Below are 22880 nucleotides of genomic sequence, written 5' to 3'. Positions count from 1 at the left end.
TTACTCCTTCCACAGGAATCTGCTTAACTTCTGAATAACTTTCTATAGTCCTTTGTTGATACTCTATTTCTTTAAAAATTTCTGCTTTTAAATCATCTTATGTAACAAAATGTTTAATGGTACCTGCTCTGGGCTTGTTTTAGGCAGTGGAAAGCAAAAATATAAATTATTGAATGAATGAATGAATGAATGAATGAATGAACAAACTGATTCAGCACACACGATTCCCACAAACTACCTTTCACAGGCTATACTGATATTTTCCATCTAGCTGATGGGAGGGAAAACTGCAGACTGGTGCAGATTGTACATTTTCCATGGATGAATTATATTCCAAATTGTTTGCAGTGTGCAACCTCTTTTTTCCGTACATGCTCTAGTTCATGCTTCACACTGAACTGGAATGAGGAACCCAACATACATGGACAGCTGCTGTCCAGGGCCAAAGATATTCATTAGCAAAAATAATCTTTTACACAGGTCTCTTGCAGAAGTGGGTTTAATTTGAATCACTGTACTAATATAGCAGCAGTCTGAAGCCATACAGAGAAAGATTATGTAACTACATGGGAAAGACAATTCTTCTGCCAGGCAAGGCACTGACAGCTTGCATCTGTGCATTCTTTTTCTCAGTTTGTCACTGATCCTTTCTGATGACCATTGAGCCTTTTCATACATAGCTCGTAAGGACCACTTCACTGTTACTGAATTCTGACATGGTATCTCCATAGTAGAAGGAATAATAAGAGTTCCATAGGTAAAACAGTATGTAAGTGTGCAGATATATGTGTATTGGGATTAGAAGGAAGGCTGGGCTCCAACTGATGTATAAGAAGGAACCATGGAAATGCATGCAAAGGAGTTGGTTTCCAGTAAGTCCAATGGATATTCTGAAGGTGGCCTAAGTTACTTTAAACAGAGCTTTCTATTTTAAGTGCTAGGATTCCTTCTGGGAAAGGGCCATTTGTGACTGTCCTCTGTCTTGGGAGACTTGGAGGATAAGACAGAGGAAGCCCTAAATGGCCTCAGGATATCAGTCTGGTTTGCACGGATGCCTTTCCGATGTCCCGTTCATCTGTTGAAAATTCGCTGACCCCCCCAGCTTTCTGCGAGTCCTTTCTACCGCAGACAGGCGGCAGGCAGCTAGTTGTCGTTGGTGCGCGCGCACGCGTACTTATTCCTATGTAGATACATTACACACACACACCCAGCCACCCACCCACATCCCTCACGCACAATTACCCACGCCTCCTTTTCGCAGAACCAAAAATAGCCTCGCGCGCGTATTGCGCCCCCCGCTCCATTCTCTTTCTCTTCCGAGCCAGCCAGGAGCATCTTGCGGGGGGGCAGGAAAGGCCTTTTTTTGTGCGCGCCTTAGTCCCCTTCACTCTCCTCAGCGGCGCTGGAAGAGAGGAGGGGCCGTGCGCTCTTGCGCTTCTGTGAGCGCGCCGGGGCGGGGAAGGTAGCACCGGCTGCTTTGATAGCGTGTCTCTTTTTCTGTTTTATCCTACCACTATCACCACCACCTCCTCCTCCTCCTTCTCCTCCTCCTCCTCTTCCACCTCCCGTCTTTCCTTTCTTTCGCCTTCCTCCCCACCCGCCTTCTTCCTCCTTCCCGTTCCTCCCTTCTTTCATTCTTTCTTCTCCCTCCGTGCTTCAGAAGCTGGGCTTTTAAATGGTTTCCTCGCGGCGGGCGGGAAGAAGATGCTTGGTAGCAGCGGCGGCGGAGGCAGCAACCACGTCAAGAGTCTGCAGCAGGACGCGGAGCTGAACGGCGAGGAAGGGCCAGAGGAGCTGAAGGGCTTCAGGAAGGCGGCGTCCGAGGGCAGCAAGGCCATGATGCAGAAGCGCGCCAACCCCAAAGGCCCTGCCGGGGTGGCGCCCAAGGCGGCTGAGCTGAAGGTCTTCAAGTCGGACAGCGTGGAGGCTCGCGTGCCGGTGGCTTCGAATCTGCGCAAGCAGAAGTCCCTCACCAACCTGTCCTTCCTGACCGACAGCGAGAAGAAGATGCAGCTTTACGAGCCCAAATGGAGCGACGATATGGCCAAGGCGGCCAAAGGCTTCGGGGGCCGCAGCCTCAAAGGCGGCAAGCAGGCGCCCTCGCTCATGTCCAAGAACCTCTCCAGGTCCGAGCACTCGCTCTTTCAGGCTAAGCTGGCCCCGGCCGCCGGCAACAAACCGCCGCTGGCGCCGCTGCCCTCCAACCTCGGCAAGCCCAGCCGCATCCCGCGCGGGCCTTACGCCGAAGTCAAACCGCTCAGCAAAGCGCCCGAGGCCGGCAGTGGCGACGACCCCAAGTCGGACGACGAGATCCTTTCTAATAAGGGCAAGGCAGCGCAGCAGAAGCAGCAGCAGCAGCCGCCGCAGCCGCCGCAGCAAACGGCGACGCAGCCGGCCGGGAAGGGGGCACCGCCGGAGGAGAAGGCTTTTCTGAAGGTGGATCCCGAACTGGTAGTCACCGTGCTGGGCGACCTGGAGCAGCTGCTCTTCAGCCAGATGCTCGGTGAGTCAGCCTGTCCCCTTCCTCCCCGTGGATGGATAGCTGCCTTGCTGATGAAGGTTATTGGGGCTTGTGACCGGGAGTCAACGCTCCTTCGGAGAACAGACTGTTTGGGAGTCTGCATGGCTTAGAATGTGACTCTCCATTGTTTTTGTCCCCTCCGTACAGACCGAAGCTGTTTGGTGCCTGATGGCGTTGAGTCTTTCAGAGCAGGGGACTTGGAGGCTTAGAAAGAGCAAGTAACACTCCAAAGAAAGGGATATCCTGGGTATGCCATTTCAATTTGGTCATTTTCCAGCTGTCAGCGCTCTGGGAGGGTTTCCTGCCATCTTCATTATGCATTCCTATTTTGTTCCTGGAGAGTAGAGGCTTGCTTCTTTTTTCTAGGGGAAAGTAGAGTCATTTCTAACCTGACCAAATTGACACATATGGGCTAGATGTCTTCTGTTTTCAGGCAAAATATGAAATGAATAACTGAAATGGGCCATACAGAAGAGAAATTATTCTGATTTTTTTTCATGCTTCAGACATACCAAGTCAAGGGAAAGATAAGGGACAGAAACCTTGTTTCCCATTTCAGCCAATTAAGCGGAGCAGGGTGAACAAGCAAAGAAAAATGGTAAAAATGGGACAAATCTAGATCCAGAGTTTTTGACTGGAGCGGGATTACACTGCAGGGGGATGTGAGAACCCGGGTTAAAATGGATGGCTCCCCATTTGTTCGCTGGGGAATGACAGTAGAAAGGGCCCTTTTCTGTGTTTGCTGTTATGTCACGGTAGCATTCTAATTATTCTGCAGGCAGTTTATGGGTAAGTATAGAGTATGTCTGTGGGGAGGGGGAGAGAGGTACCGTGACTGCTGTATGAGCAGCCATGCACAAAGCTGGGAGAGCACAAATTGTGAGATGCTGTAGGCTGTTTCTGCATTTTCCTATAGACGGCTGTGCGCCCATGGTATAGCAGATGTGCTTGGACACACCATAACCCATTATTGCCTTCTTGTTGAGGTTGGTAGAAGAGGGGAGTGGTCACTAACATCTCTACACCAGCTGCAACTGAAAAGTGGGGATACAAGGCTGTAGTGAGGGAAGGATGGGCTGATGCATCCTTGAAGAGAAGAATGGACTCTTGTTTGGTTACTAGGGAGATCTGCAAAGGAACAGTGCTGCTGCTGCTGCCGCTGCTACTTTCTCCACCTGGAATTTCTCTGTTTGAGACATCCGCCCAGGAATGGCTGCTTTGCAAATGTTGTACGCTTAGCATAGAGAGAATAAATAGCAGCACTGCCTAAGTACCAACAATTTGGTTTCTATGCAACGGCTTGGCTCATAATGATCCATCACTAAGGAATACAAAACCTCCCCCCCCCACCCCCGCCAGTAAATACTGTTGTCTAACTGATATCTATTCAGGAAGGAGGGAATTCAAAAGGGGTATCTACATTTAGGAGCAGGAGGTTTGGGAGGGTGCCTAAAATACTAGGATTGATGCTCTTGAACAGCAATCCTACATACACTTGATAGGGCTTAGTTTTCAACAAGCATATGGAATCCTGCTGTAAAAAAATTAGGATTATCTGTCTGCATTCTCCTGGGTCATGTGCTGTCTGTATCTTAGAAAACTACCACACCCTTTGGACTGACTAGCAACTGTTGCTACTACTTGAACTATTCAAAGAACATGGTTTGTGGTATCAATAGCACTAGAATTTTGGGTAATAGACTAGGACTAGAACTGGGAGAAAATAAGATTGCAGGAGCCCAGCTAGAAATATCTACATGGGAAAGGAGCTTGGGAATTAGGAGCAAGCTATGAAAGTTGAGAACTATATTGCTGGAATAACAGAAAAGCCATATATTTACTTACGGTACAAGACTTACGGTATATTAGGATGTAAAAAAGATATGCTATATTGCTGGAATAACAGAAAAGCCATAGATTTAGGATTGAAAGACTTACGGTATATTAGAATGTGAAAAAGATATGTCTGGGACCCTTGCATTTTGGAAGAGACTGTTTCTGAAAACAGAATAATAGAGGGTGAAATAAAATAAGTGTTATTAAGGAAGCACTGCATAAAATAATAGAGAAAGAGTCCTAATTTGGTGGTGTAGCACATACGTGGCATGGAAAAAATCCTGGGGTCAGTCCTTCAAATCCATTAAGATTAGGACAAATCTCTGGAGAGCTGCTGCCTCAAGTGTAGGTAATTCAGGGCCAGAGTGCAGGTCATGGAATAATGGATTTAAGTTACTGGAAGGCAACTTCTAACTGAATGTTAGAAAAAACTTTCTATCAGCCAGAGTACTTTGATTACGTAGAATGATGGTATATTCCCCTTTACCAGATGTGTTAAGCAGATAGTACACAGCCTTCTATCAGGGATGCTTTAAGATAAATTACTAGACTGAGAAGGGAATTGGATGATGGCATAAATGGCACCTTTCAGCCCTGCATTTCTGTGAGTAAGGAAGGGGTGGCTGATTTTTAATTTGCTACCATGAGATGCGGCTACCAGTTTGGCTGGCTTCAAAATAGGGTTGGATCAATTCATGGAAGTCATGGGATCAATGGGTATTAGCTTTCTTTGATGGTGGTGTGATTGTCTCTGAAGGCCATCTGCTGGGAGACCAGTGGGCTTCCTTGTGCAGCTTGTGACCACCGTGAGAACATGCTGCTGGACTAGATGGGCCAGGGGTCTGATCCAGCAGGGCCCAGCGTACGTTTTTCTAAACAAAGATCTCTGGGTAGAAAAACAATCAGTTCATTGGATGTATTCTGTTATGTTTGAAGATGGTGTGAACTCAATAATGGCAGTCCAAGTACTTCTGAATCATTGTATTTACGTAGAGAAAACAGCATGCATAAAACAACATTGAATATCCATGTGCATTAGGTAGAGCTGGGTAACACGACAGAGCTATCACAGAGCAGAAGGATTTTGACTGAAGTTATTGGACATTGGCAGAACTGAGAGAAAATACAGCATATCAGGCTGTAAGAGGAAAAATAAGATGTGTGTTGGAAGAGGAAGTCATTGGCAGAGCCATTGGGACAAACAAGAGAAAGAACTGTCATTTGGAAATTGTAAGACTACAGAATCTAGACAATACAGGTAGATTAAACTTTTCCATAGCCCCTCTTTCTGTTGGCTGTAGGAATGTCTAGGTCCTCTGGTTTGCAGATCGATATATGAGGGGGGGAAAGCACTAAAAATGTGAAACAAAAAGTGGAGGGTTTATCATAGCCTGTATTAGAGGATGGATAAAGCAAATTGCTCAGGGGTTGATTTTGTATTTTGAGATTAAATGCTTGGTCTCCACTTTCCTCAAGCTCTCCCCTCCTAGGGCAGTTCCCTCTGCCTCTTTAGTATTCCTTCTTCCATGCCAAAGAATAAATACATCCTGAAGATAGACAGACAGACAGACAGACAGACAGACATATATATCATATATGTAGAATGAATCACAAGGAAGGGAAAGCAAAGCCGAAAACCTGATTACTGGTTCTCCTGAGTCTGAACTGTATTCTCCTTATTCCTTGCAATTTTCCAAATATCCTATCCTAGAATAATAGATGCTTATCATAGAATCACAGAGGTGGGAGATGCCATTTAGATAATTGAGTTCAATACTGTGCTCAGTGGAGGAATCCAAATGAAAGTATCCAAAATAGATTACTGTTCAGCCTCTACTCAAATATGTCCAGGGTAGGAGAATTCACTATCTCCTTAAATGACTTGTTAGGAATGTCAATTTAAATCTGTCTTAAGGCCATTATTCCATGTCTTGTACTCCGGGATGATAGACTACAGGTCATAGTTTTCTTCAGTCTGACACCATTTCAAGTACATATGGAGAGATTCTTATTGTATCACCATTCAGTCTTTTCTTCTGAAGGCTAAATATGCTGTTTACTCAAACTCTTGTAGACACTTTTCTAGTCCCCGGTTCATCTTTGTAGCCCTTCTTTATATCAATTCTGAGTTCTCCAACTTAACATGTGGTATCTTGAGCTAGGGTGTGACCATGCAGAAGAGTGGAAACATTACTTTCTATGATTTGAAAATTATACTTCTACTGAAATTGCTTTTGTCTTTTTGGCAAGCACATCACAGCTTGTGATTAAATATAATTCCAAGATTCCTTTCATACATATTATTGCCTAACCATATACTATAAGTGTATAGTTACAGAAGTGTACATTCTATAAGTGTATATTTACATTATTTTCTCTAGATAAAGAACTTTACATTTGATTGTGTTAAACTTCATTCTGTCAGTTTGAGCCTACTTCTCTAATTTATCAAGATAAATTGAATTCATTTTGAATTTTCATTTGATTTTGTTCATTCTTCTCACTTTTTTTAAAATGCTTTGCAGATAGCCTTAGCACATGTATGTGTACATGCATACCCACACATATATGGTATTTTCTGTTATTTTGTGTATACATCTGAACCAATAGGTTATTGTGTATGTTCTTCAGAGGATATTTTCAGGAATGGTTTAATTAATGTATAATAGTATATGAAGTAATAATGAGTAATTACGATAAGGGAGTAATCAGTTTCTTCCAGTTGCCTTTGGTTTGCAGCCTTCAAACCTTGACACAAGAGACACACTTAATTTGAACTCTCCAATCTTTCTTCAATCTCTTTGTCTCTTGGATTAAATTATAATATTGTTCATTGCAGAAACTTTACTGTAGAAGATGGGCAAATATCTCAAGCTTGATTTTGCCCAGCTTCTCATGTTTTTAATATTATCAATTTATCTTGTTTCCACAGCAGCTATAATTTAAAAACATCAACACAAAATATATATGTATATGCTTTCTCTAGTGTGTATTTTTGTGCATATTTCTTCTCGGGTACTTTTGGTAATGATTCCCAAATATACGTAGTTCTGAATGCAATTTCACCTGTTATACATGTTTTTATGTTCATGGTTTGTAAACTGCAGAGCAAAGTGTATTAAAATGTAGTGTTAGATGTATAACTGCATTTCATTTTGCATACAGGATGGAACATGTATACTGTAAACATTTATAAGCCAAACAAATTTCTTCCCTATCTCTGTTTTCATTTTGAACAGAATCTGTATCTGATCTGTTTATTGGAACAGAATATCCCTATCTCTATTTCAATTCACTTGCATTGCATATTTTATTGATTCCTTCTTAGGAATCTCTTCTCTGGGCTTGAGGTATGATCTGAGTTTTTCTTTAAATAAAAGCACTAAGTTTCTGTTCACTTCTGTTGCTCTTTCTGCCTTTTCCAATGTTTACATATATTTATGACAACCACCAGAAAGTGTTGTACTCCTTTAAAAACATTCATTTTATTCTTTTTGGTAACCATAGCTTATCAGTGCTTCTGTTTTGTGATAGCTATCCTTGGTGGTTTGAAGAGCAATTAAAGATGTAGCAAAAGGTAATGTTGTGTCCAACAGTGTTAGGATATTTATCCTAATTTATGTCACTTGGCATACAGCTAAGAAGTTCATTTATTCATTTACCATTTCATTGTTCATCCCTGTAAAGCCCCAAGAGTTTTGGAAGACTTTACAGTATGCTTCTCATTCAAATGCTTTACATTATTTGACATCATCTGCAAATCTGTTCACACTTTTTCTCAGGTTGTTAATTATTATATTAACAAGAACAAGTTTCAATACACATCATAAGAGGCAACTTATTGTGCACCTATTTTAATGATACAACAGCTCATAAATTCCCTTTCATTCTTTTATCATTAATATAGTTGTAATTTATTCCAGCCCTTTACTGCTTATTTTTGGGGGGAAGTTTTTGTAAAGGTCATCATTAAATACTTTCTGGAAATATAAGAACACAACAAGGAGTACCCTGATATATTTTAAAATATGACCTCAATTTATAGTTGATTTATGCCAGAAGCTATAAATGAAGTTTCTCCTGGATATGCCCAGGGATGTGTATATGAAAATAAGCCATTCATTACATGATACAGAAATTTCAATTAAAGAAGTAAAGATGTATATGGAAGTATAGTGTTAATCTTTCAATGCATCCCATATTTTTGTACTTCTTTCTCTCAGTATTATGAGGAGCTCACAAACTATAACCAGCTCTTTCCTTTTAGATAAAAATCTGCTAGCCCTAACATTCCTAATTTGGATAGGTTGTGGTTAATCTTTGGTAGAAGCAAGCCAACTTCAAAAAATACTGTATGAAGCTGATTAATTAGTCATATAGTAAGACTTCAGTTTGGTTTTAGACAATACCCTAAACATGGTTACTCTAAAATCAAAGTGGAAATTTTTGACCTACTTACAGTCATACCAGAGAGAAGAGGAAAGGGGGAATGTAAAACCCTTGGGACTTATCCTTGTAACATTAAACTATGGTTTAGGTTTTGACTGAATATATCCTTTGGGATATGTCGGCCGCTCAAATTATGAAAATAACCAACCCTCTCTCTCTCTTTTTTTTTTTAAAGAAAGGGAATTGCAGGTTTCTTGTAGGTTATTCCATAAATTATATACAATGTCAAGACAGTAGAGGAAGTTGGATTAGAGATGTCCTGGGATATTTACTCAAACTAAAACAGGAGTCATCTACAAAGTAAATATTCAATAAGGTTAAAAGATCTATGCTAAGAAACCTGGAAATGGCTTACAAATCAGTGAGAGGACTGAAGACAAACTGCAGATTGCATCATCTGAACTGAGGCATGTCCTGGACTAAATATAGATGGTGCAGATGTATCCTTAGCATTAATTAGCCAGTATCTTAAGTTAGCAAGAATGAAGCTGTTGTATGTTATGTATATTTGTCTTGGAAAGTGTAAGAATATACCATTGGTTATATGGCAGTGTGAATAGTACCAGGGACTGCTTAATTATATCATTGGTTTGATTCAACTCTTGATCTCACTTTTCACTGGTTCCTCGGCATCTGAATTACATCACTAGAGTACTGTATATGCTAAGCATACCATCCCAGCAGGCTTCAAATATGTTAACAAGCGGCCAGAAGTAAAATACATTTCTTAATTCACTGGGACCACAAAATCTACATGGGAAGATTCTAAAGCAGAACATAAAACTATCAGTCTGTAGACATCTTGCAACCAGTAACCCCCTATGCAAAGCCATATAGTGATTAAGATATTCAACTATTGGCTGAAGATCTTATCTATGGACCCAGATAGATTACCCAAGCTTTGTTTTGAAGAGCACTTGGGCTGCCCAACTTTCAAATGCCATCTAATAATATGGATTCTCCATCTAATACTCAGTCCAATCCGATCTGAAGGCAATGAAAAGTTTCAAACAAAGGGTCATGGATGTGGCTGCTCAAGATAATATTGGATCTAACACAAATTAGTCTCTCAGTTAGAAAAGTAATAACAACTTATATGCCTCAGCATCTTAGAAGAGCTTTTTCTAGAGCTTGTTTTGAACAAGTAGATTCCATGGGAGGTTTCATGGAGTTCCATCTGAAGAAAGACTCTGTATCTGTGGTGCACCAGCTGTTGAAGACATTGCACATATCCTCTTTGATTGCAAACTATATTCTACAAAAAGGACTGTTTACTTAGATTCTTATATTTAAAAACTAAAAAATACTGGTGCACCCAGGAGAAATATACTTTTGATATGGTCAGATGACTAAATCAATAAAGTTGCTATGCTATTCTTGAAGCCAGTACAGTTGTTACTTGAAGCTAGCAGTTTTGTCAAGAATAAGTTTGTTACTTTTCTCCTGTTTCAATTTTAGTGAGAAAGTGGATATAATGTATCTGGATCTCAGCAAAATATTTGATAAAGTACACCATACAGTTTGATTCTGGGCCCAGAATTCTTTAACATTTTTATTAATGACTTGGATAATAAGATGGAAGGAATGCTCATTAAATTTGCATATGACACAGAATTGAATGAAAGAGCTAAAATTATCATATGAGTTTGGAAATAAGAGTTGAAAACCATAGTTTTTCTGATTTGGATGTAATAAGAAACTTTATTCAGTTCATACAGGATCTTCAGTGTCACAGCAATAAGAATGGAGAATGGAAACATTGCTAGGAAAATGAGTAGAAGGCTTATGAAAATCTCAGATAAATAAGCTGATGTATATATGTGAGAACTAGGGGATACTGTGGATGGTAAGATGAATCTGATTTGAGACATCAGTTATTACATATCATCCTTAATGAATTTTCTGAAGGCAAAAATAAGATAATCCTTCTTTAATCTTGTTCTGAGGATTTTGTGCTGAAGAAGTAAATATATACCCAGATATGACAGATGAAATTTGATTCATGTTTCTAGCCTGACCTTAACATTATACTTCTCTTTTCTGTGGTGAGAAATCTGTAGTGGTAGAATTCCACTGTTTTGGAAAATCCTATAGTCACCTGTGATTAATATCCCCTTGACACTTGGCAAGTTGAATGATATACACAATCCAAAGAGGGAATAAGCATGAACCCAAAGCAAAATCATACTAGCTTATTTTGCAACTTGTTATGTCTTTTGACCAATATGCCCCAAGAGGAAAAGCAAGGAGGGAAGCAAACTAGAAATTCTGGGTAGCAAGTCAGAAGGATGGAGTTCACAATTAAAGGTTTGAACATAACTTTCCCTGGTAGCTGGTATCCCATACCATAGATCACTCGCTAAAGCTGTTTGAACACTGCTGATGCGCCAGTTCCCCTTTCCAGGGTCTGTTTCTGCTTTGGTATAAGTTCATTAGTTCATTTCTCAGGCTGAGTCATATGACAGAGGAATTGTTTAAATTTATGTGTATAAACATTAGGCTTGGCATTTGTATATATTGGAACGTGTATTATTTCAAACATGACCTACATCTAAAAACGAATTTTTAGTCTATGTCTTGATTGTCTCAGGGCGATTATGTTTCTTCATCTTCTTTGCCTTTGCTTCTTCTAGCCACAAACAGAGTAGTCCCTAAATTCTGGAGAACTGCCAATTTCTTTAGTTTGTGTGATGATGTAAAAAATAGGTATCAGTGTAGCAGTTCTGCATCAAATTGCATGAGTGTACAGAGATGGGCAGGGGCAAGAGGGAGACCTTAGTTACAGATAAACAACTGACTAATTTATAGTGGATCATATAGAAACTGAAAATTGCTAGATTTCTTGCAAAATGCCAGAGTAGATGGATCACAGTCAGGGGCTAATACAATTAACTTTGTGGTTAAACATGCATACAAGGGATTTCTTTAAGAGATTAACATATTTGCTGGAGAGGAATGGCTTTGAATTTAACCATTATATGCTCACATTTGAAAAGCATACAGGAAAAATAAATAAATAAACACGTAAATAAATAAGATAAACCTTCAATGTAACTGACCATTTGGGCATAGGGAGACTCCATTAAATCTGAATCTCTGTTAAATCTGAATATAGGTCATTTATGTCGTCTGCATCAATTTATGTCATTTGCATTTTTATTTATTGATGCCAGCCAGAAACTCTTCAGTTATAATGCAGTCTAGGTGGTTTACAGATATTAAAAGAACAATAGGAAATAGTACATTATAACAGTGTATTATAGGTAAAGATGAATGTGAATATGTAACAAATAAATAACTATATACGTTATGGCTCTACAGTCAGACCCAAAAGGGCTTCTGGAAAAGTGAGTCTTTTACCAGCCTCCAGGAGGCCATGATGGTGGGGGCCATTCTTACCCTAGGGATCAGGCTGTTCCATAGGAGAGGAGCTGCCTTTGAGAATACTCACCATCCCCTCTCGCAATCCCGGTTAGGCATTCTCTGAGTATCTGGATCACATAGGCAGAATCTATGTGGGAAAGGCAGCCTCCTAGACACTGAGGCCCTGAGCCATATAGAACTTTCTAAGCAGTGACTAGCATCGTGAACTCACTGTAGCTCTCACAGCAGCAGTGTAACATGGCAGTACAGTAACATGACTGGCCAGTAAGCACATGGACCACACATTCTGAACCAACTGAAGTCTCTTGGTGTCTTCAAGGGCAGTCCCATGTAGACCAAATTAGAATAATCTAATTGGGAGATGACAAAGGCATGAGTGACCATCTTCAGTGCATTCTGTTCCAGGTAAGGTTGCAGTTGGCATACTAGTCCAAGGTGGCACAGGCCCTCCTGGCCCCAGCTTCTACCAGGAGTTTTGATCCTCAGACTGTAAACCTGCTCTCTCTCTGAGGAGCACAACCCCATCAAGAATCAAAGATGGTACAATCCTGGAATCAGAAGACTTCTGAATTAACAATTATTCTGTTTTCCCTTTTCCCTGTACAGACCCTGGCAGCCTCAGGCACCGGGTCAGGACTTCTTCCGTTTCTCCCATTGGCCTGGGAAGGTGATGTACAACTTGGTATTGTGAGCATATTGGGTATCCTATTTCAATTACATAATAGAAGTAAATTACATCACTGCAGGAAAACTTGATTTAATGGACAAACATTAAATGGGAGTGAAGTCTGAATAAAAAATGTACACATGATATCCTAAGTCCACTAAACTGAGCATGTTAAATGTGCAGACAAAAGTCTTGCACAATATCCAGCTTCCCCACCATGTGGAAAAATGTATATAAGATGATTGCCTTCAGTTCACAGGTCATTATTTGGGACACTTCATATGGTTGTTAATGACTTAACTGTTAACTATTATTAACTTATAAGTATAGATTTTTGCTCTGTAGAAGTAATATGACCAGTGGTCAATCATAGACTGGGTTCACATAGTATGATAAACTGGAGGTAATGTGGTTTAACATGTTGCAAAAATCCAGCCAGTGTGCTGTGTAAATGAAGCCATAATACAGTTTATTAATTTGGGAATAGAAAATTATGTGGATACAGCAACAGTCTTTTGTACAATCAGATTTAGGGCTTAGCATGTTGTATGAATTCAGCCATAATGATTGAATTAAACAAACAAGATTTCTAGTATTGAAGAAATCTTTTCTTTGGTAATGCTCGCAGGAGTTCTGAGAATTAATCCAAAAACATCTGGAGGTCATCCGGTTAGGGAAGGCTGTTTTATTCCACAAGTATTCTTTGTTATCTACTTAAGTGTGTAGGTACTGAAAGCACCCAGGACAGTGTCAGGCACGTGTATACCACATAAGATATGAGTGTTTTTGAACTCTGTATATGGTTTATATGCCCAATACTATTGATGGTCTTGCTATATTGGAGAGAGAAAGCAGCCAGCTGTAAACAAGAGTAGGAAGAGACTGGGGATTTGATTTATTTGCTTTTTTGACTTTGGCGCTAAAAATGCTAATGCCCTTTTTTTCTCAGAATTATCTACTCTACTGCTCCACTTGAATGGAGTCAGTGCTATAGAAGTTCATATTCTTCCTGTTCATACCCTTCCTGTTCCTAAACTGCATTGCAATGCTCTGAGGCACTGCAGTAAACTCACAGGGGTGCCAAAGGATATTTTAAATTGTTGTATTTTAAATTGTTGCAATGTCCATTTGTGAAGCTGGGTTTTGCGATATCCAGTGGCAGCATCATATCTTTGCGAACCTGGTTTTTCAGTGTTCTTTTGGCCTAGGGTCACCATGAAAAATTATTGATACACTAAGGGTGTTGTGAACTGAGAAAGTTTGGGACCCTTTAAATTATTCTATTGCATGATCTCCTTCGCATTAAGAATTGCCTTTTTCCACTCATGCCAGTTGCTTTAACCAATATTAAATCCAGACCACACTGTCCACCTTTGATATTATCTGCTGGATTTTTTTTTTTGAGACATTCTTCATTGTTTATATACCATCTTGATAATTGTATACTTATTAATTAAATTCTCAAAACGTATTGTCCCAGGTTTTTTTTTTTTTTTTTTTGCTTTTTGGGCCTCAGTGGTTGTGATCTTTGTCAGTCTTTCTTATAACATGACAATACCCTATTGATATTCTCATAACCAGATTCTCAGCTTATTTAATAAGAAGTCACTTTAATTGAGTTTGCAACTTTATAAGCTATATTTACCAACAGTAACTTGTTTGTGGCTGTACAAAGCATAGAGGTTTTGCACATTTATCTTAATATAATCTGAAAGGCATTTCCTAGATATTTGAAAAGAATTTACACCTATGTAATGGGTCCGTGGTTGTGGTGTTAACAATGCTGTGGTGTTGTCAAAGCACACCCTTCCACGCTGAGATGTGGCGAATAGCTACTTGGGACCAAGCCTTTTCATTGGTACCAGGAGTATCCACAGTGTGTGTGTGTGTGTCAAAAAAGTCAAGATGGCAATTGCAACTGCAGGATAGAAGCCCCGCTCTGTTGGGATCTATGTCAATGTCATGTGACTGTACAAAGGGACAGGGCTTTGATTGGGTAGTCATGAACAATCATCTTGACTTTTTTGACCTCAACCCCATGGATGCTTCGGGCAGTATCCCCCTGACTCTGGAATGCCCTTCCCAGGGATGTATGTCTGGCACTTACTTCCTTATCAGCATCAGGCAAAGACATTTTTATTTACCCAGACATTTTAATCAACACAGGGTCTGATTTTAAACATAATTTGCTGTTCAGAATCTTTTTAATTATTCAAGGCTGATGGTTTTATTGTTTAGAATTTCATTTGTGGCTTCAGAGTATTGCAAGGAACTCTGATAAAACCTGGTTTTGAAAGATGGCATACAATTTTATTAGATTTAAAAAATGGCTATATATGCATATATGTAGCCTAATTGTCTAATGGAGGTATCAATATTCTTACAGTGCTTTCATTTCAGAAAGCTGAAATCAGGTACATATAGTCAAGATCCAAACATCTGCTGTGTACAACTGAAAATGAAACTCGATGCCTCTTTATTAAAAACCGAGACATTAATTCAGTAATGTCGAAATACTGTATAAAGTGAACTTTTTATTTTAACAGCAAAGAAATTCCAACAAGAGGTAAAGACCAAATGAAGACAACTGGGAATTGTAACTGTGCATATTATTGTGGTTTGGTTGGAGAAGTTTTGCATTGCCTCTTCCAAATACTTTAATCATCTTGAGACTGGAAGAAGGGGGTATTTCATCCAATAAAGTATCTATGTTAAAGAATTATTAATATTTCCCAACCATATTGAAGAGTTTGCAAATAATATGCACAGATTTTGAAGCAGGAAAGTATCATGCATTGAGAGGGAACTCTACAGAATATTGTAGCAGAAACGTCTACTTTTATAATGGCTATTTTCATTGTATAAATGATACATTTTTTGTAAATTAAAGGCTAAAGTTATAAAAGCCTGTGGGTTGTGGCTTTGGTTGTTATATGGTCAACAGCCTGCTTAAGAAAGGCCAATAATACAAGGGAACTAAACATAAAAGTAAAAACCCAATTCATGTAACTTTCAGCAGGTCCACAAGTACATGTTCATATATAGGGGCAAAATAGATTGAAAAGTGTGAGAACCAGTGTAATGTAGTTTTGTTAATGTTTGCAATCACCCATTGGCAGAAAATACTAGGTGACCATGGACTAGTCACCAGCCTTATTTGTACATAATGGTAAGCCATGATTTATTTAACTATGGTTTTCTTGAAACTGTAGTCAATAATAAATAATATTAATAATAAATCATTGCCTAGGTTCACATATAGTAACACTAGAAGCCACAAACCAGCAACCACATTATGGTTTGGTATTTTGTTTATGGTTAAAACAAGCCATGGATTAAAGTAAAAACTGAACATGGCCTATCTTTCTCAGAACTGTTTTGAAGATAATATGGCAATGGAAATAATTTTTTTTAAAAAATCACTCTGAACTAATTATAATCAATTCTGTGTTCTTACATAAGTTTACTTATGTGTTGCTCCTAGAATATAGGAATTTGCATTAAATATTTTTTTCAATTGCTGGATCAGTTTATTGAGTACTTTTATCTGTTGTAGCAATTTGTCAAGATAATTCCATCAACTGTAATTCACTATTAGAACTAAACGTTATCTCTATGCTTAGAAAAGGAGTGAACCTCTGAATAACAGATGTACATATAAAAGGGCTATTGACTGGCCATACATTAAACTAACTTTTGTTTTTTTACTTGTAGACTTCTGGAAGTATGGAATCACTCATAGAATAATTAATGACTCACAGGTGCCTGGGGGGCAAAGGGACAAATAATAACATGTACATACTTGCATTATACATGATGACACAAGTACATGTACATCATGACCAATAAGTCATCACTGAGATGTCATCATTTTTTTTTTAACCTGCACTCAGTCGTTACCGACTCTGCAGGGACTGCCTGGACGAGTCCTTGCAGTTTTCAAGGCAAGGTGTTTCGGAAGCGGTTTGCCAGTGCCTCCTTCCTAGAGCAGAGCCCAGCTGGCAAGCACAGGAGGCAGGGTTTCCGTTGCTTCGCGCCCTTTTCGGGCGTGCGCGGTTTCGTGCTTACTGGCAACTGCTCCCGGCTTCTTTTTGCAAGGCGCCGCCAGCATTTTTCCTCCCACCAGAGTGAGAGTACCCATTTATCTACTCACGTGAGTTTTCGAACTGTTGTGTTGACAGGAACTGGGGAGGAAACAGGAGCTCACCCTGTTAACGCGAAGGCTGGACTCGAACCGCTGAAGTGTCAACCATTTCTGGCCGGCAACTTTCAGCCTCATTAAGCCGCTGCTGCTGTAATGCCTGTTTTTTTGACATAGTTTCTCTGGCATTCTAATATTGGGCATTGACCTTAACAAAAACTCAAGTTAAATGGTTTCTTAGTTTCATCCATACAATTGCTGTACATAAATTGAATCAATGTGGCAGGATACTCAGTGTTCACTTTTTAACGGTATTCATGTAAACCCTCATCTTTTTAGACAGCAATTCAAAACCCAGACTTCAGAGCAGCCTTCCTGTCCAAAATCATACCTGCCAGATGTGTTGGTTTAAATACTCCAACCAGGAATGGGCCATGCTGATGAGAGTGTGTTTAACACATCTGGAGGACAGCAAGTTAGAGGAGGGAGCTCTAAAGTTTCACCAACTCAGTTGATACTGTTCTTTTCTTCATTTGTTATGATGCAAAACCCAAAGTGAAACAAAATGATTAGAGATTTAGGGCAGACAAAAGGAAATATTTATTTGTACAAATCTGTATAACTTTAAAAGGGGCTTCGTAAATTCACAGAGGATGATACTGCTGGTAGTCATAATGCTGGACTAGATCTTTGGAAGTTGCAATAGGCTACTTTTTGTGTTCTTTGGAATTTATTTCATGCTCTGGGTCTTCACATTGATAGAGGCTGCTTATTCTGATATTTGTTTCATGTGAATATTATATTCTTACAGCTCTCTTTTCTTGTAATTTCCCCCCCCCCCGTTCCTTTCTCATAATGTGATTTGCTCCATTTTTAACTCCATAGTCATGCAAAGTTGGTTAATCTGAGAGATCAAGATTGGCCAAGAGACACCTAATGAGCTTAATGACTAGGTGGGGTCTTTAAACGGTTCCTTTTGTGTCTCAGTCAGCTTTCTATCTATTACACCACCCTGATTCTTTCCTCCTCCATCATGTCTAGGACAAGGGCTTTATTCAATTATTTTCTTCCCTGCCATTTTCATGTGAAGTGATTTGAAATGAATATTCATCTCAGATTTCATTATCAACACTTACAGAAGCATCCAAGTGGAGCTGAGAGTCCTATTACTTTGACGGATTTATTCCAGGTCAATGCAAGGCTGAAAGCTTCCTCTTTTGACATGCCAGTTGTTTGTCTGATCTTAGTTTGATTAGAGATGTCATTTTACCCTTAAAGATGTTTAACCTCCTCCCATGCTTGCCGCTAAATTTTTCAGTTTCATCCCCCCTGATTTTTTGTGATGCTTCCAGCTTCTTGTCCTCTACATCATTTCCAAATGTTTGTGTTTCTTTCCCTTTTTTTAAAGGTCAAATGACATGTTATAGTATAAGCTCTTTGATAGCTTTATTTTAATTTAAATCTGCTACGGGCATCTACATATGTGTGGGGGTTTGAATTGGCTACACAGCAATTTCTTCTTTATTTTATGTATTTATTTTATGCATCCTATGTTTTAAAACCCATCTCACAGGGTTGCTGGGAAAAATAGGAGGAGGGAGCATTATGTATGCTGTCTTGAGTTAAAATAATTTCTCTGATCAATAAATGCAGGAGATAAATAAACATAAATAAATAAATAAAGTATATTATATTTTATCATAGCTAATTGCTTCTAAGCATTTGTGTTTGTTTCTAAAACAATGTAAACCTATTAAGTAAGTTAAAGATAGTAAATAACTCTGATAAACTAATAGTAATAGGAGCAAGTGACAGTAAAAGACAACTTTAGAAAGGACTGTATCTGGTTTGTACTATGGCAGCTTCAGTCCTCCTAGCATCAAAGCCTTCTCAGTCACATTGTTATTGCAATATACTTTGGAGATTTCCATGTTAAGTGATGACATTTGCTTGTAATCCTGATATATGCATAAGCATTTGCAGCAAACCATGTTAATGGAAAAATTATGATATGCATGGTGATATCATGATGAAACTCTGCCTTTATGTTCTTGCATCCTGATGCTGTATGCAAGTATGGAAATCATCAGGTTTGTATCATGACGCACATCTCCCTGCAGATGCCTAAACTTTCCAAGTCTACTTGGTATGAATTGTAGATATTTCTACAATTTCTATTTCTGCTTGGTATAAATTATAGAATAAAACCACTATCAATTATCCTAGGCAAAAGCTCAGGATATAAGCATCATTTTCCTGGCAAGCTTGGATATATTTGGGTGGACGAGCTAGGGGAAATGCCCCTAAGATACATCCATCTGGGGTTTGGCCACCCAAAAAGTGCAGCTGGTGCAGAATGTGGCCACCCATGTACTAACAGGAATGTCTTGATACTAACACATAATGCCTGTACTGTGGGTGCTGCTTTGGTTACCAGTTTGCTTTCAAATGCAATTCAGGGTGCTGGTAATAAGCCATAAAGACCTGTATAGTTTAGGATTAGGGTTAAGGAGAAAGGTGGAAGTAGCCAAGGAGAAGGGATGAGTTTGGCTGCCTTTCATGAGGTAAAGAGTGAGAAAGCCAGCAAGCCAGCAAAATCTTTCTGCTAGGCGAAGAAAGGAAGGAAGGACTCTGCCAAACAAGGAGAGAGGAGAGAACGGAAACTGAATGAGAAAAAGACCAAAAGAAAGACCTCTCTGCTCAGCAAGATAGAAGAAAAAGAAAAGGAGGATTTGGGCAGCTCTTGGAAAGATGAGTTTCCTATATGATATTTTCCTACACATGATCTTGAAAACATCCACCCAGTATGTTTGATATTCTGGTTAATGATTGCCAGTTAAGGAGCACAGCAATTCTTTAAAGAAACCAAAAATAAATAAATGTTCAATAGCATATTGTGATACTCTTCATTTTCAACCCACTATCAATGTATGAACAGATATCAGTGTTGCAATCCTTGGACTAATGCATTAGGTTAGGGTTAGATTTATTGCCAAACCTGTGTGAAGTCTGACAAGCCTGTGGAAGCATCCAGTATTCATATATCCCAAAAACACAGCTTCACCTTTCTGGGTGCACTTTACAGAAAGCCAGCTGATAAATATTTGCATGTGCAAATATGGGTTGAAAAATTTAGTTTGTGTAGGTTGAATTTTACAGTGAATGGGGACACATGGAGGGAAATAAATGAGAAAAGGTTGGAGGACACTCAGTGGGAAGATAGGATGGTGAGCTGGGTCAAGAGGGAGAGACAACAAGATAAATGGGAGGGTAAGCTTATAAGTTGCACTGAGGAGCAACAGTCAGAATGGGTGTTGTGATGACTGAGAGAAGCAGAAGAGCAAATTATTTCTTCTTTCCACTAATTAAGATGCCTGCTTCCTCATAGATCCTGATTGCAGCTGACCAATTATTTATAATGCATAGCAAATCTATTCAGGACAAAATATAACTGCTTCACCTTCAGTTGAGAATGAAGCATGCTTGTTTAAATGGTTTCTTTTTTTTGGTGAAATGCTTGGAAGTGACATCCAGATCCCTTCATAGCTGATTTCTTTATATTTTACCAAGGAAGGCAGAGGAATCTGGAAGATTTGTGCTTGACATGAGCCAGGAATATTTGTACTCTTGTGTATGTATCAAAATAAAATTGATACATGAGGTGCAGAAATTTTGTCTTCCATATTTATTTATTTATTTATTTATTTATTTATTTACAAACATTGGTATGTCATCAGCTCCATATGGCTGAACTCCAGTATTTTTCACCTTTGGCCATTCTGACTGAGACTGCTAGGAACTGCAGTTCAGCAACATCTGAAGGGCCATTGGTTCCTCATCTTTGCCTTGGGCTGTTATTTAAATAATCCTTCATTTTAAAATACAATGCTGAAACATGGTGGAAGGGTTAACAATATTATTGACTCCACAATAGGAAAAGAAATTAGTAGGCAAGAGACCGAGAAGGCACCAAGATTGAATCAGGCTATCTTAGTGTATATTTGTGGGTTTTGGTTTCTATCCTTTCATATGTTTCCAAGGCAAATCATTACTGTTGGCAGCTTCGTTTGGGGATTCAAGATATGGAAGTGCCTGTGTTTTGCAGCTGGATAATGCCTCCCAAATGATATTTTTAGAAAATAGATAGCTTTGTCATGGATCTGTGGTGACCAAAGAAGTCAGGAAGCATTGGATAATAGTTACACACATCATTTACATTTATTGAATCCAATCATATATCTTTGGCAAACAGGTTGTGTGATAATTTCCATAATTAGATTTGCTAATATGAATTATCAGTGCATACATATATTATTTGCAAAGCAATAAAATCAAGAAAACATTTCAGCTCCAAAGTAAATCCAGCTGTAAAAAGTGAGGTAAATGAATTCTACCACTGTAAACGTGGATTGTGTAATTTCACATGATGGCTTAGGAACAACAACAATAATAACACATGTGCAGATATCAGCAAGATCCTGTGGGAGATAACCGGAATCTTGTGAGTTTTTGGCAGAATGTCGTGGGATCTTGGCATTCTAGCACAAGATCTTGTGAGACACCTGTATTCTTACCTGAGATATTATGCAAGATGTTCTGAATTGTGAGCTGTCCAGAATAATTAGTTAAGATGGGCAGCCATATACATTTCTTGAATTAAATAAATATCATTAAGATCTCACCAGAATTCACTATTTCATAGGATGTCAGGTGTTCTTCTGCATCTGGCAAGTGCCCTTGAGCCAACAGACACAAAATGGTTGACCCCCTTTTTGGTTACGCAAATGAAATGATGAATGAAAAATAAAGTTTTTAACAAGCAAAGTGCAATATTGCTGGCAGAGCTGTTTGCCATCTTGATCAGGTTACACTTATGTGATAGGAACAATAATGTAAAAAAAATTGGGTGTGTGTTCTGCAAGACTTCAGAAGATTTTATGAATGTTAAAACAAGGGGTGAAGCAATGAGGATTCCAAGTGGAGATTTCTGAGATTCTCAGGTATTGGTACTTGGCTCATTCAGTTTTCTACAATTTCTCTTAAAATTCCCTGAGTCTTGGAGAGGCAATGCGCTCATAGGGTAGTGCCTCTCTTTAGGAATGAAGGGAGGGACAGTCTTCTGTTATAAAATCTTTTGCACATGGCAGATAGTTATACAGTTTAACTTTAGAGTGCTTCAGGAGTCATCTGACCTTCCCTTCCCCCAGTTAATGAGCCCTGGGGCTGTGCAACCACTGGCCTACTCAATGCTTCAGTACAACAGCTCTTTGAAAACACTCTGAATACATGTATGATTGGCCATAAGGGGCTCATGTGGTTGAAAATAGTTTGCTAATTTTCTACAAAGCTCTATTCTAGTAAGATTTGTGTGGCCTAGTTGGAATGTTTGTGAGCTGCTCCGTGGCTGAAAAAGTTCTATAGCTATAAATAATAGCAAGAATGGCTGCTATCCATTCAGTGTATGCAGTCTGAATTAAGAACAGAATTCATCAACTTGATGGCAGTCTTCAGTGAACTTCGCTCTTAAGTCTATCCAGCAGAGGAAACCTCATGTATGTACACAGCTCCAGCTAGCAATTTCCTTTCAGTTGAAATAAGTATTGTAATTATGGAAGATTCGAGACTTCGTGGTTTCAGTTCAACTTTTAAATTCGTTTTTACATACTTTCTGATCCAGTTTCAATTGAAAACTACAAAATATTCACAAAGAATTTCCTATTTTTTGGTTGGCTCAATTCCATACTCAGAAACTAGTCTCAGAAGCTGGTTCGTGTTCCCAGATCTGCTCTGTTTGACCTTGGGCTGAGTCACTTCCCCTCTTTGTGTTTGCATTTCCACTTCTGTATCATGAAGGAGATAATGTACTCTGCTCAACTGTAGAG

The 22880-nt window shown here is 39.2% G+C and overlaps 1 protein-coding gene across 7 annotated transcripts in view; it reads left to right on the top strand.

The window, feature by feature from the left end:
• NAV1 (neuron navigator 1) overlaps positions 1-22880 on the top strand; it is a 297342-nt gene that overhangs the window by 82555 nt on the left and 191907 nt on the right. For 6 of the 7 annotated variants that reach the window (XR_015798556.1, XM_088154270.1, XM_088154272.1 and 3 more), the window contains exon 4: positions 1661-2503. The exons of the other annotated variant lie outside the window; for it this stretch is intronic. Coding sequence is in view for 5 of the 6 variants with exons in the window: in XM_088154270.1 (XP_088010396.1) it covers positions 1661-2503 (843 nt within the window). In the remaining variant the exon portion in view is untranslated. The remainder of the gene's footprint in view (positions 1-1660; positions 2504-22880) is intronic. 7 annotated transcript variants of the gene reach the window in all.

Source organism: Python bivittatus, unplaced genomic scaffold (genome assembly GCF_059951505.1).
Source record: "Python bivittatus isolate LINGU-HERP-01145 unplaced genomic scaffold, Pbiv_v1 ctg000700_np1212, whole genome shotgun sequence".
In the NCBI taxonomy this organism is placed as follows: domain Eukaryota; kingdom Metazoa; phylum Chordata; class Lepidosauria; order Squamata; family Pythonidae; genus Python; species Python bivittatus.
Note: the sequence above shows the minus strand (reverse complement) of the source record. Positions and strands in the feature narration are given on the sequence as shown.